At 44.5% G+C, this 15,556-nt stretch overlaps 1 protein-coding gene across 1 annotated transcript in view; it reads left to right on the top strand.

Moving 5' to 3' along the window:
- LOC115327457 (BTB/POZ domain-containing protein 6-B) overlaps nt 1–13,979 on the top strand; it is a 33,352-nt gene extending 19,373 nt beyond the window's left edge. Inside the window, exons 2-4 of the mRNA XM_042294448.1 lie at nt 1,578–1,852; nt 5,095–5,351; nt 12,307–13,979. Coding sequence (XP_042150382.1) covers nt 1,754–1,852; nt 5,095–5,351; nt 12,307–12,931 — 981 coding nt within the window. The 5' untranslated portion in view covers nt 1,578–1,753 and the 3' untranslated portion in view covers nt 12,932–13,979. The remainder of the gene's footprint in view (nt 1–1,577; nt 1,853–5,094; nt 5,352–12,306) is intronic.
- The last annotated feature ends 1,577 nt before the right edge of the window (nt 13,980–15,556 follow it).

The following is a 15,556-nucleotide window of genomic DNA, read 5'->3' as shown; positions in this document are numbered from 1 at the left end:
GTTTCGCAAGAACTCAGCCTTTCACAAGCCAGCGAAGCGAGGCATCGGAACTGAATGCTCCGAAATCACAAAGTCCGTTTCGTTGAGGGGAAAAAAAGGCTCCACGAAAGAAATCGTGATCTCAGCTGGGGCGGTGACTTGGACCCTGCCAATCTGCAGACCCCTGGCTCACAAATAAGCCCGGCATTTCTTATTTGGGCACAAGTGAGGTACAGTCGATGGCAATCTGAGCTGCCCGAGTTAAGCGCTATACTCCGCTTCGCTCTGATCACAGTCGACACTACAATACGGCAATGCCGATCAGGCATTGCCAAAAGTGAATCGTGGCACTCATCCGTGTGCTTGTCATCACCATCCGAACCAGACCCATGCAGTGAATGTGCTGTGATCCTGCGCTTTTTTTTTTGTGCACGATTGGTTTATCCAGTTATGGCAGACGCACAAAGACGACGAATGCTGTGACGATGTACTTTCAGCGCCACTTGACTGGTTCAGTCGGATCGCAGCATTGGCTGTGGTCGGATTTAGAGTGCAACGGAGTATAGCCGACAGGCGTAAAATGCTGTATGGGGTGCCTCCAGTATGCTAAGGCATGAAGCTGACTGCCACGTTGCAACAGGAAATGTAGCAGTCCATCCCAACCGCATTAGGAACGGTTTTAACATACCCGGGGATTCCCGCATGGTGTGTGTGCCACCCCGGCCTGAACGCTGCTGGGCCAGCTCGTATATCCACACCCTGCGCACCTGCGGCAGTTAGTTCGTCGAACAATGTGTCGTTCAGTCGGAAGGCTTCTCGGATTAGTTTCGTCGACGCACCTTGTCATGTTTCGTTGAGCACTACCCTGCTGTTCTCGCAACAAACTTTTTGTGTCTCGCCTGGTTTACCGAGGAAGAGAGAGGAGGGAGGGGGAGTGCAAAGCCTAGGTAAACACGACGGTGAATCATGCATTAGCCTTTAGCGGCTTCCTAATTTGATTGTGCGCTTGGTAAAAGAAAGATGTTGACCGAACGGTGCACGAGCACCTGTTCATGAAGTGAGTTTTCACGAGATGTTTGTCCATGCAAAGATTTACACAAAATCAGTTTTCACAAATTGTGTTTCAGTGGTATGATACGGACCTTACTGTCACTTCCTGCACATGTATTCATCATGTGCAGGAAGTTTGGTATTCAAAGTAGACATCACATAGACCTTGAGAAAATGTCTAAAGAACTCTTTAGACAGAAGGCAGTCACGAAACACATTATTTTGTAAATTCCTGTTTTTGCTGGCATAAGCTTCCGCAGCTTTCACTTCACACTATCAAACTTGTAACCCGCCAGGAACAAGCTTTCTTGCCCCCAATTACAACATTTTAGGTCTCAATTTTAGTAATGTTAATAAACCCTTTCAAATAAAATGTAGAAATTCAACAACTTTCCAAAAAAAAAGTTATTGTTTGTAAATTGGGTTACTAGTTCAGATGTGTCTGTTAATGTGTTGAACTAATCTTTTGCAGGTCATGCCTACCAAAGTTTCGCCGGAGCTCTTCTTTTAGCCCGTGTAAAACTTTACTTTTTTTAATTCACGCGCAGCTCCCAGGTTGGAGGCCGCCACGCCTGGCGTTTCGAGGTGGCACTTTGCCACCTCGAACTGGTGGTTGAAGGAGGTAGACCCACCGTCACTGGGCATCTGCGCCAGGGCGAGCCACCGTCCCGAGTCACTTCTGGCCTCGGCTTGCTTCGGCAGCATCCTCGTTCGGCAAGGGGCCATGTCTGGCCTACCCGTGCCAGGCGCAGTGGGCAACAGAAAGATCCACAAGGCCGTTCGGATGGCTAGGAGGGACGCCATGTCCCCAGCCCTGAAAAAGGTGCCGTAGTCCACTCGATATACAGCTTTTTTTTATTTTTTTAAGCTTTACAGATTTGTAAAAAAAAGGTTGTAAAAGCTACATTTATATGGTTTATGGAGGTGAGTTATAATAAGGGGAGATAGTGTAGTTCGGTGATGTGATTGCTGCGCCAATTGCGCCAAACTGCGCCATTGGGCTAACCCTGCTACATCCTGCTACATTTCGCCAAAATATGGGTAATCTGCGCCAAGCCTGCACCAAAGAACCAATTTTGGTCGCCTTTGAAAACCGAAACTAAACTGAGTACCGTAATTGAGCACACATGAGCTAGGTGGTGCAAGCAGCCGTCCGATACAAGGTACCCTGCATCAATCGTTCATCCGGTCTTGCATGGCTTTTCTCCCCGTCTCTCCTCTCGCGTCTTTAAAAAAACAAAAAAACATTTCAGTGATAGACGTGGGCGTGTGCGGACGCTCCGACGCTAGCGTGCTGGGTACCAGCCGTGCAGTTTGGTCCGATATATTTGTATCATTTAACTGAAGCATTGCAAATGTGTCATGTCATTGGCATTTCAGTTACATGTTGAAAGACTCCCAGGTTGTCTATCTTGACAATAATTAGTTGATAGCGGCGAGCCATGTGTCCTTCGTTTGTACACCACTTGAAATTAATCTTTTTTTTTTTTCTAAGAATATCTGCTCTAAAAGCAACTTTCGCTGCTCCGAAACACTGTTTTAGCTGCTCCAAAAGCCAGTTTTGCTGCTCCAAAACTCTGTTTTGGCTGCTCCAGAAGGTGCTCCAAAACGGCTTAGGCCAATCACATCACTGTGTAGTTGGCTCATCGTAACGATCAGTCAGCTAATTAATTGAAATTCGTTAAATAACATTTTTATTAGTTAAATTAGACATGGTTCCAATTGGAATCTTGCTGAGCGTCATCGAAAATCGTTAATTTTCAGTAAGACTTTGAGGGTGTGAGAAGCACAGTAGTGTGCTAAAGGTGCCATTCATGCAGCAGGTACAAGGCTACCCGTGCATTAAGGCGCGGGTAGCCTTGTACCTGCTGCAATTTTTCCATCTCTTATTATAGCCTTAGCCTAGTACTTGCTGCATGATTTTTACCTTTAGAGCACTATTACGCTCCCACGCGCTCAAATTATAAAAAAACTTATAGATGTAGTGGTTTTGGATGCTGCTCAGCAAGTTTCTGATTGCAGTAATGTGACTGTTACACCAAACTGTGCCAAAGTGCTTACCCTGCTACACCCTGCTACGTTTGACCAACATTTGAGGAAATTGCACCAACATTGCTCCAGAACTTAAGTTAAAAAATACTGAAAATATAACAGCTGCAGGCCTCGCTACCAAGCCTCATAGGTAGGGTAGGTTCGTGCGGGTTGTCAGGACTTTAGATGATCACCTCAAATAACATACTATTTGGTTTGATTTCGCACCAAGCACTGACAGTACTTGGAAGTTTCGCAATAAGTCTCGTGGTCTTTTCTGGTGGGTTAGTTAGTTTAATGACAATTGTGACCTGGGCGTCGCAATGTTGCATGTCTTGCTTCGCTGCAGCACACCTCTGTGCTAAGGGGAAAGGTACTCCTTTAGAGCGAGACGAGGTGTAAGAAGGTATACATGGACTCTTTTGTAGGTTCATTTGTTATGCTTCGTTTTTTGTCTAAATTAAGAATTGCAGTTTTGTTACAACCTGCCCCCCTCCCCCCCTAGAATTTGAAGTACACATAAATCTAGGTGCTCAAAGTTATTGTATTTTAACATTTGTTCAGTGGGATTTCGTATTTCAAAATAATCATTCACGGCATTTTGCGCTGTTTTTCATCAGTCGTCTTCTTGTTACCGTGTTTGGTGCTTCCACATGCAACTAAGCAGCTAGTGTTCGTTCTCCTAATATTTGCAGCCTCTCCCCCTCACATTTGCAGTGATATAAATGAAAATGAAATGTGCGGCTATGTTCCGAAAGCTTTTTTTGCTTCTCCAAAATGAACTTTTGGCTGCTTCAATAGCTGCTCCAAAATGGCTACGACCAATCGCATCACTGTAATTGGAACCATATGTCTATTTTTACTAATTATAAAGTTAATTTACAAATTTTACTTAATTAGCTGTCTGATTGTTATAATTAGTCCCATATATTATGTCCCCCTTGCTGCATACGTTACCTGCACAAACTGCATAAGTGTAGCTCTAACGGCTTTTTAGAGCGCAGCTCTTAGGGGCCCGTTTCCGGCTTGAGTGGCGTCGGCGTAACCGCGAGGTCACGTTACCCCCCCGAGGTCACGTGACCCACCCCCAGGTCACGTGACCCCTTCGGTCAAGTGACCCCTTAGGTCAAGTGACCCCCTCAGGTCACGTTACCCCCTAAGGCCACGTGACCCCCTGAGGCCACGTGACCCCACTGAGGCCATGTGACTCCCCTCCCCCGAGGTCACGTGACCCCCCGATGACGTCATCGTCACTGATGACGACATCAGTGACGTCACAGATGACGTCACCGTCATCCACATCGTCATCGTCATCATCACTGATGACGATGCGATGACGTCATCGTCACTGATGACGTCAACAGTGACGTCACTGATGACGTCACCGGCATCCGCATCGTCATCGTCATCATCACTGATGACGTCATCGGCATCCGCATCGTCATCGTCATCATCGCTGATGACGTCATCCGTGACGTCACTTAAGACGTCACCGGCATCGTCATCATCACTGATGACGTCATCGGTATCCGCATTGTTATCGTCAATGATGACGTCATCAGGCATCGTCACGTGACCCCCCAAGGTCACGTACCCTTCCCTCCTCCTCCTCAAGAGCTCCACTCAAATTCGACGTTACAGGGCTTTCACTTTTTTTTTAAACAAACCTGTAAAGCTTGCAAAGAAACACCCCGTATGTTGATGGTGCGCGAGTTATAACTACGGTCGCTGACAATTTGAGATAGGCAGGGGATAGCTTCGGTTCTCCCATCTCCATTGCTAGCTTCCTACCTTTACCAACCCCAGTGTTCGGCTATGATAAACATTGGCGGCACATATAATTGGCTCCAGATCACTTGGCCGCTCATTCTGGATGCGAGTTGAGGGAGTGAAGGCAGCTCGTTTTTCCGGGATTATTTCTGCAACTGGCATTGCATAAAGAAAAGTAGCGCGTACGTGGAGCATAGGTTACTATTGTCTTTATCTAAGCGGTATTTACTAAGAGCAATAAAACTGGTGTATCGCCCTTTTCAGGTCGAGAAACCGGTCACTGCAGAGGGCGAAGGGCCGCTGAGGGACGACCTCAGCTTCCTCACGAGGGGAATGCACACGGATGTGGAGTTCCTGGTAGAGCACGGTTTCGACGACTCCCCTCGAAGCGTCCGGGCCCACAAAATGGTCCTCGCCATGCGAAACGAGGTCTTCGAATCCATGTTCTATGGAAATCTGCCAGAGGGGGATCAGGTTCGCATCACCGACTTGGACCCAGACGGATTTTCTACGTTCCTCAGGTAATGGCTAGTGACAGGGCTGGCACTTGGCATGGGCAGCCAAGGCGGCTGTGTTGAGCCCTGGCGCTGGCACCAGGACCACGCAGCCACAAAAGGGGGCCCCACAATCTCCCAACCAATAAAAACAAAAACAATATGTTTTATGCATTTCTGAAGAACGCCACAAAAAGAAGAAGAAAAGTTTTTTTTTTTATGCACGATACATTATTATGTGACAAACTCCAGTGAGAGGGCACATAAGCATGTCAGTTGCCCACTTTTTCTTTCCTAAACCCACCGTCCCGTGGGGGGGGGGGGGGGGGGAGAGGGAGAGGGAGAGGAGGAGGGAGGGAGGGAGGGAGGGAGGGAGGGAGGGAGGGAGGGGGGGGGGGGGGGGGCAGAAAGTGTAATTACGTCGCGCAACACCAATTGTTGACTGGGCCAAAAAACACTTAACTTCTGCTGTTTGTCAGCTTGGAAGGGGGCAGGGAGGGAGGGAGGGAGAGGAGAGGGGAGGGGGAGGGGGGAGTAATGGTCCCAGAGGAGGGGCTTGCACACGTGAAAAATCTAATCCACAACGAAGACAAAGGTGATTTTTGGGGTAGCTCTACAGCTCTGTGGGTCGACAGGATGTGGCTCTGTATCTCACGTGCTTGCGGGCTGGGGGCCCTCGTTGTTTACTCGTGTAGTGTCGCAAGAGTAACGGCATGCGTAACCGTCATTGGGTCAGACTTGGCTCTCGGTGTGTATTTCGAGTTCACGTCGCTCAAGAAAATAGTTTTTCTGATTTTGTCTAATGCAACATGTTTCTAGATAGCAGGGATGGGCAAAATACATGCAAATATGTATTGAAATATAAATACAAAATACTTCGTCAAAAATGTATTTAATTACAAATCTAATTACATTTCCAAAAAAGCATTTAAGTACAAGATACAAATACAACCAAATGTATTTGGTCTCCTCCAAGTACTTTTCCAAATACATTCCTCAAAATTTGCGTCAGCGACTTCAGGGCACCTGCAACGGGTTTCTGGGTATCTCATTTTAATTTTGCATCGCACACTCGGGAGTTAGTGTGCGAGGCTCTAGTAACGTTATAGAAATATAATCACAAAAATAATGTAATCAGCTTGGACGTAATAGGTGAAAAAAGTACAGAGCTTAAAGCAGCAGCTTTTTTTGTCGATTACATTTTGGTATAGACCAACAAAGAACCGAGACGACCAAGACGCGCAGCACTAGCTAGAGGATTTTTTATTGTTGCAACTCGCACCAGTTACGAAAATCTGGACGACCTGCGTATTTAGAATGTTTGAGCCAAAAATATGGGTGGAAATCAGGCTGAAAGCATCACAAGTTGTCCCAGGCACTTATTTAGCCAGTCTGCCTGTGAACGTCGATTTTGTCACTATTCTTGCCCTGGACTAGCACCGTAATCACAAAGTCACTGAACGCTTGTGCTTGATTGAGATACACTGCTTTCGGTGCAGAGCGTCGTTTTCTTCCTGCTCTGGACAGTGCCAATAAATTTGAAGGATGTATTTTCGCCCACAAAATAGTATTTAATTACAATTGTATTTGAAATACCCTTGTTTTAGTATTTACATACACACGTCAAATACATTACCCAATTCGTAATTAAATACAAATGCAAAATATACAAAGTATTTAAAATATGTATTTCAAATACTTGTATTTGAAATACTGCCCATCCCTGCTGGATAGGTTGTCACAACCTGCACTTTTAAGATATATAGCAGGTAGTAACGTCATTTTTACTTTTTTATTATTCAGCAATGAACACTTTTGATAAAGGTTTGACGGAGAATGAGCTTAACTTGTATTTATTTACGTTCCTCACTAAATTTTAGCGTTTTATGTGAAGTACAAACATGAAGTTTTCTGTCTTCATAAATCATCAGAGGTTTGCAAAGCACACCAAATAGACAGCAATTGGCGTTTTACACGATGTTTAGCGGTAGAAAAGCACGAAAGGTTGCGTTTCAAGTTGGTGTATGCGCTGCCTGCAACTTAGGTCCTACTCGTATACCACCCTACATGCCGTGTCTGATTTGCAACGGAGTCTAAAATATTGTTTATAGTAAAAATGAGATCTGCACGGCATTTCTGAGCAAGGGATGTCGCATTATTGTTTCATGGTTGCAGTGCAAGTTCAAACTTTTCTGGCCTTGTCAATTGCCAAGCTCTTTCCATAGACATTATTGAGTAGCTTACCGCACCCCTGAAGGGGAAGAGTACATACTACTTCCCTTCAGGGAAGCGGCTATGTTAAGAGTGCACCGTCCTTGTGGCGTACGCTGCTATTCTCTCTATCTTGTTGACACGTCATGTTAGCTTTTGTACTATACTCCAGCCAATTTGCTGATTTGGTTATTCTTTATTTGTATGGATATTCACTAGTGATGGACCGAATCTGCCAAACTTCAGATTCGGCAAAGTTCGGCAAATGCCGAACTTTTGAAGGAAAGTTTGGCAAAGATTTGGCAAAAATTCGGCAAATGTCTCTGCACGGGCGAGAACGCGACGGGGCTATGGATTGCAAATGGACGCCGTGCAGTCGTGCGGTTACCATCGTGCGGCGTAGTACAACCAGCGGTTACGGCGAGGTGTGGAGTAGGCAACGCGGTAACTGTGCGTTTGTGAGTGGGTGAGGTTCTCTTCAATATTTTCTGCCTCAAGAATAGAAGATCGACCAGCAATCTACGCAGTCCCCTGCGCAAGTAACAAATGATGCAGTGCATTCTGAAACATTCAAACATTGGCCGACAATTACTTTAAAGCACTCCGCGCAATTATAACAATTCTGTTTTCGGCTCAAGAGTGGTGTGTTCCAAAACAAAATAATATTGCTTTTTCAATTAGTGTTATTTCGGAATTTCTATGTATCTGCAGAAAACTAAAATACTCGATGTTGTACATCCGACATTCCCAACTCTCCCTATCTTCCGAAACGTTTGTGTGTGTCCTAACACCAGAAACTGGCATTTTAAAGGTTAAAACAAGACGTTGTGAATATGGAACGCACACTTTCATGCAAAGCTGACGTCAAGTGACTCAAATCGAAAAAACATGCATATTTACAATAATATTATCTTTTCTGGTAAAGGCTCAGCAACCGTTGCATTCATTTTCGCGCACAAAACGGTGACTCCCAGAGAAAGCAAGAACGCAGTGTTATTGCCTTCATTTTAACAATGTACACTCACATGCAGGCTTGCTCTGATGATGCCTCAAAACCGAAACTCTCATAGCGTGATTCGTGACTGCGTCACGCTTGCTTCTACCCAACCTTGTTGTCACGCCACTTCTGCAAGGAGTCACTAAAATTCCCAGTAAACACACAAAAACGACACCGATACAATTATCTTGTAGAACATCACCTTATTTAGTCATAACTATGTCAATATGCATTACATGTTGCATTTAAATTAAGAAAAAAGAAGCATAAAACCTTTTTTCGACAGAAATAACGAAATATCAAAATTAAGTCTGGTAACGATGTATTTTTGCCGAATCTTTAGAATAGTTCCGCAAAAGTTCGGCTTTGCCGAATCCCAAGATTCGGCGCCGCAAAAGTTCAGCCCATCACTAATATTCAATGATGTCCCTGCCACATTTGAAAAAAATTGGGTTTCTTTTTTTTATATTTGTAGCTCTTACATTTGTACTCAACCAGATGTGCATGCATAGGGTGTTCCAGAAAGAAATTTACAGTGTTTTCTTTAATCGCAGAAATAAAATGTGCATTGCCGAACGCTCATTCTGTGCCCAAATATAGCACTAGAGGTCCGAAGTAAACGCCAAAGTTAAAAATCGAGTGAGCGGATATCTTATTCAAAAGTTTTGAGCGACTTTTTGAAACTTTCAATGGGAAAATAGGGCACATTTTTTGCCTGTTTTCCGTTTGTGGCACCATGAGCACCATGTATTCGAGAGCTCTGTTGGCCGCCATTTTCTCATGAAAATTTTCAGAAAATCACGTAACTTTTTAATGAGGTGTAACGGTTAGTGCTGAAGCTTTGGCGTCTGGTTTGGACCTCTAGTGCTACATTTGGGTGCAGACTAAGCGTTCAGCGATGCATGGCTTGTTTTTGCAGTGAAGAAAGACATGTACTTTTTTGGGGGGGACACCTTGTATGTAACATTAGAATGTGTACTTTAAATTTTCTTGCAGATATTTAACTTTTTAACCTTTGTCCACATTTTTTTATTTCTTTTTTTGCTTTTGTTTAGGGCTTCGTTTTACATAATGATGACCCTGGCTAGTGATAATAACAGTACATACAGCTTTATCTTGATTCCTGAACACAAATATCCTAAAAAATTATGAGAGAAACGTGTGTGCAGTTACTTGCATGCCAGGTCGAGAGGTTTCGAGGTGCGGTGCTTTGCATTCTGAGCAGTAACAAAATTCACAGGGGCAAATTTTTTTTCTATCAAAAAAAGCACAAATTGAATTACTGCGTGTATGGGTCACACTCGTGTAAGGGATGCAAACCCCATATTTAGACCAAAGTATTTCGAAAAAAAGATCTTTAGAAGTTACTGGCCCAAGCTGAGCTTGTTGGCTCATTGCTTATGAGGGGTCAGCTGAACAAAATACATAGTTTTAATGTGGTAGCATTATTAAGCCACTACTCAAGATTTTCAGCTATGTATATTCTGGCCTTCTAATGTGCAGTAGTTATGCACAGTAGACCATTTCAGCTCACTGTGCTTGCACCCCGGAAGCCAGTCACCGCTTCTTCAGCCAGCTATTTTAAAAAGTTTGTTTACTAATTTACATTAAAAAAAATAAGGAAGGAACTTTGAATTTATAAGAGACCAGCACTCACACAACACATTGGAACGAACAGGATACATGAATGCGCTTTCACTGAAGTGTTTACTGCACACACGTAAGGTTCTCGAATTTCGCTTTCCCTTTTGACTGAGGGGAGAAGACACACAATCAGCGATTGTGTCTTTTCTGTTCTGCCCTGTCTCTTTGTGCTGCACGTTTTAATCATCTTAGTTCCAATTTGATGAGACATTTGTTCTCAGTTTTATTTTGTCTGAATCATAACACCCTATTTGCCATGGTAGATGTAGCAGGGTAAAACGCTGGATATTCTATTTTCATCATCCAGCTTTTTTTTACTAGGGTAGAGAATAGCACACCACCATCCCAGTGCTCCGACACCTCAGCGCTAAAAGTGTTTCTTAGCACGACTATGCGTGCCACATTTTCAAGCTTTGGTAATATGTCTTACTGCAAATATCACTTCACCAAGTAAACACAACCTGTAGAACAGGCTTTGCCACGCGTTACCCCAACAGCACATTTAGCGAGCTGACGAGCCGAGGTATCCACGATTTGCGCATCCTATCCTACCCGCGACGTCACAAACGATGATGATGATAGCTACAGAAGCGCCCCCTGTAGTTCACGCATGTCGCCAGTAGCCGGCGTGCAACGTGCGTCACATTGGCAGTGTGCAACGATAAATGCAATCGCATTCATGGAGAATCACCCCTCTGGTTTCTACAAATTTGCCTCAACCATCAGTTTTCTGTCCTGTAATTTTTTGTGTGTGGTGGGTATTGTCCATTCAGCTGGCCCAACGTAAGTTTTAAAAGTTCTTTGTGTATTATTCGTACCAACCACTTCGCAGTATGGCGACGTGCAACAGGTCAAGAATACTGTGTTGACAAGATCTGCGTACGCTTTCAGTTCCGAGTCGGCTCACTGCAGCCGCTCGACAACAGCATTGAATCGGATGTCTAGGCGAAATTCTATGGACTAAATGGCTAAAACAAACCCAGAAAAGGCACTTACTGGATGGCTAAAAAGAGCAACTCTGGCCACTGTTGACACCGGTCAGATTCGGGCGCTGAGGATGCCGCAGGTTACAAAGATGGAGACTGAAATAAAAGCCTTGAGACTACAGCGTGCGGCTGCAAGTCCATTAATTTTTCAATGCACATTAGAAACTATTTTGCTTTTGTTTTTGTGTTGGCAGCACTGAGAAAATGATCTACGAAGAATGAGGTTTTTCTAAGAAAAACCTCATTCTTCGTAAAATTGTATTTTTTTTTGTCGGTAACAATACATCCGTTTGTCACATTAAATTTGTTTGTGACGTTGCATCCCTTTGCAAATCAAGATGGAAATATAAAGGTCCTCCCCCCCTCACCCTACCACAAGCATGTCCCGTAACTCTGGCCCTGAGTTACGTTTCTTAGTTGTTTGTTGCTTGAGGTTGCAATGTTTAAATTGCACGCTTTTGTGGCTCTGAGCTGGGAGAATTGATGTAGTCTCATCACGCTGACCCTGCAGCTTCATTGACTTTCCGGTTGGCCTCGAAGTGCAGGCCACTGTAGTGCTTCCTGGAATCGTTTTTACGTTCATAAGGATACCTGAGCAGACGACACAATAACATTTCTACATGCCATTCATTTCTCATTGGTTCCCTCCTCACAAAGCAAAAAACAAAGTGGAAGTTTTAGTGTGCCACCTCTGTACGTGATGAAGAACCTTGACTAAAAGTTGTGTGAATTCAGGTGCAAAAGCTGAATTCAAAGTCGCATTTTCTTTCCTTTTTCGTTCTGTATGGAATAGAAAACATGGGCCACCAACAATACAATAAACAATTTTATGGGATGCTGAGGCACGTCATTATCCGGATAAGGGTTGCATAGTGTGCCAAGCACTGAATTGTTATTTAAAATCGAGATATACTTATTTTACAGGTAAACAAAGAAAATGATTAGACAATTTACATACGCTGCTTATGGACTAAACTTTCGGGGACAATCTAGGTAAATACATGTATTTCTGTCTCATTACTATAGACAACTCACAGTATGGAAAGCTTTCACGAGGAATAGAGGTGTACATATTTACAAGACATGGCTGTATAGCATTTCGGCAGTTTGAATAAGGTGTGCGTCACATTTGCCCTCATTCCAGGTACCTCTACAGCCAGCAAATAACCTTCGTCGACATAAAGCAGGCGCTGCACACACGAACGGCCGCCCAGAAGTACATTGAGCCGAAGCTCGTGGAAGCCTGCGACATGTTCATCCAAAAGGCAATGCAGCCAGCCAACGTGTGCGATGTCTTAGACTATGCGATGACGCACGGAAGCATCATGAAGTTCGACAGCGTCATCGACAGGCTCTTGGAAGAGAACGCCGATCAGGTGTTGGAGTCGAGCGCGTTCGTCTCCGCATCGAGGGACGTCGTCATCAGGATACTGAAGCACCCCCGGCTCTGCCTTAACGAGTATGACGTGATCGAGAGCGTCTACACATGGGCGATCGCTAACTGTGCCCAAGAAACCGACGAGTCTTATGCCGCCGTGCTGCGAGAAATCATGAGGCCGTTCCTGCCAGAGCTGAGATTCCTGACACTGACTTCTGTGGAGTTTGTCGAAGGTCCGTTGTCCTGGCACATCCTGACGGAGGGCGAAGCTTTGGCGGTTCTCAGCAACATCGTTAAACCCGGCTCGAAGAAGTTGCCGGAAAATATTTGCGCAAGCGTGGTAGAACGAACAGCGTCGGCAAAGACGTGTGTTACGGCCACCATGAAATGAGAGATTTGAGAGAGCTGTACTTACTTGGCCTACAGCCAAAGTTACAAGTGCGTTCCAGCTCACGTCCGAGCGCAGCCAAAGCTGCGTGCGGCCAGGGCCAATCATAAGCCGCGCGACCTCGCCTGCACTTCCCGTATCATTCTGCGCAACACCCGGTCCACCCGCACCGAGAAATTGAACGAAAATGTTTTGTCTGGTCAAAAGTGCTCTTTCGTGGCACGAAATGAACCATTTCGGTATATTCTTGATATGTATCACCACCTCTGAAGGGCGGCTGGTGATCGATTGATGCTCTCTTATGTTAGGATTTGTGTGGACTCATTCTTACCAGGGCTTCTCGTTGTCTACTGTGTGCTACAAATGGGGAGTGCCCTTGTTTTACTTTGTGTTCGGCAAATCTACTGGCCATGACGCCTTTCTCTTTTACATTGTAATTGTGGAAGGGTGTAACATACTGGAGTGTTCTTCACCTCCCGACGTTAGGTAAGAAATTTCACTCGTGGGGGCGAACAATTTTCTCTTTGGCAATGAGTCAAGAATGTCGGCGTTATTTGTCAAATTCTAGTGCTCTATATCATGCACCTTGTGTAAACTTTGTCAGTTCTCAGTCATACTGTCCTTGTGTGGAAAATTTGCGTTTTGTTCAGGCGACGTGGGTTCCCATTTAACCCAGCGTGGCATTTTGAAGGAAGATATGTGTTTCTCTTCCTTTAATGTGGATATATGCTAATCAAGCTTGCCTCTCCTGTTTTGTTGCTACATTCGCTTAAATGACAGCACATTTGTCAATATCTGGGCATTTGTCTATGGCTCGTTAAATTGCCTACAATTCTGTGAGAAAAATTTACATGTGCTGTGTTTAGCGAGTATTGTCAGCTTTGTCCAAAGGAGTAATTGGTACCTTTCTATGCTGGGACTGAAGAACCTCACAATATATGTTCCACAATAAAAAACAAGTTGGGGATTTAAAAGCCTCGACAAATGCAAATACCTTCCAAACTGATCAAATTCTTGGTTTGACAAAATTAAATGGGTTGTAAGTGCTTCAGATTGTGTTTTCTTTAGGTGTTAGTACCGGGTCTACTAAACCTCTGAGATCACGATAATGGTACTTCTGACTTGTGTTTCTGCTCACGATCCGTGCATAGCCTCCCCTATGTCCAGTTGAGACATACATTTACAGATTGCTTCTCTTTGTTGGTGCTGTTTAGTGCAAAACAAGTAGGACTGACATGCAGTAAACCTGGCTTGTTGAAATATACTCACTTTGTCGGAAAGCACAACACTACTGGGCCTTTATATTACATGATATTCACATCTACTTGAGTTGCAGGAACTGTTTTGTTTATAGCCCACATTTTTGTTTTGGGAAGTGTCCTTGTAAGCCACGATCCCATCCTTTCGCTCTTGCAACCTTGGCTGAAACGTAATATGATGCCAGCTAGAGTAGAATGCCAGCCGATGGACAATTTTCGTTACCCCGATTGCCGGGGAGTGCTCTTGTGCCCTTCACCACTACTGGGGAAGCAAAGTACCAAGTTTTCGAGATAAAAAGAAAAACTGTATCGCCGAATGCGTAGATTCTGCCCATGTGCAGCACTAGCAGTGGGAACCACTGCAAATGCCGAACTTTCAGAATTTGCTGTTATCTAATTAAAAAGTTGGAAGCGATTTTTCGAAAATTTGTATTGAGGAAATGGAGTCCGTCAGAGCCGGCGACAACAGGGAAATAACTGTTGTCGGCTGCCGGAGACTGGCCTCATTTTGTCATTGAATATTGCCGAAATTCGCTTTTAACTTTTTCATCGGAGCGCGGCAGGTTCTGAAACATTAGTGTCTGGTTTAGACTGCTATAGCGGTTGAGCTTGAGTGTTTTGCAAAGCAGAATTTGTTTTTGCACATGGAAAAACATATATTTTTTCAGTGGCACCCGGTACTTATTTATTGAATGCCTTACAAGTTGTGTGCAGTTTTGGTTATATGAGCCTTTGCACAAATAGAACATGATAGTATATCTTTTTAGACATTATTTTTGTGTCCACAGTGCTGACAGTACTTTAAAGAGCAATACGTGCAAGTAAAAAGGAAAAAGAATACTGTTGTAAATTTATGGTTTGTAGGGGGAAAATCCTGACGTCACAAACTTTTTTTGTGCACAGTCAAGGCAACAGCCACGAGAGCGTTGAACCCGTGCACTGTTGACGTGAACTCTCGTGCAAGAGTACCACTGCAGCAGGCATGCCCTCCGATGTTTACAAAAGGGTCGGGGGTGAAGCACAATAACGCGGTCGCCCGGGGGGGGGGGGGCATCAAGAGAAGGGCGCCGCCGTGCCCCCCTTATGATTTGTTTTAAGGTTTTTTTATTTATTTGAACTGCTCGATTGCCGTTCGTTTTGGAATGCGGTACTCGTCTGGCAAAACATTCCTGTTGGGCTACGACTCACATGTTTGCACACAACGTGGTGTCGTACCTAGTAGGGGTGTAGGAAAAAATGTCCCCGAAAAAAAGGCACCGGACAAAATGCCCCCCCCCCCCCCCCTCAAAAAAAAGAAAAAGCTTTAGGTGGGAAGTAGGAAAAAATGTCCCTAAAGGATTCTTTGTCTCTGGGTTTCCCGGATCCTCAT

Source organism: Ixodes scapularis, unplaced genomic scaffold (genome assembly GCF_016920785.2).
Source record: "Ixodes scapularis isolate PalLabHiFi unplaced genomic scaffold, ASM1692078v2 PGA_scaffold6__148_contigs__length_123643588, whole genome shotgun sequence".
Lineage (NCBI taxonomy): Eukaryota > Metazoa > Arthropoda > Arachnida > Ixodida > Ixodidae > Ixodes > Ixodes scapularis.
This window is presented reverse-complemented; position numbering and strand designations above follow the sequence as displayed.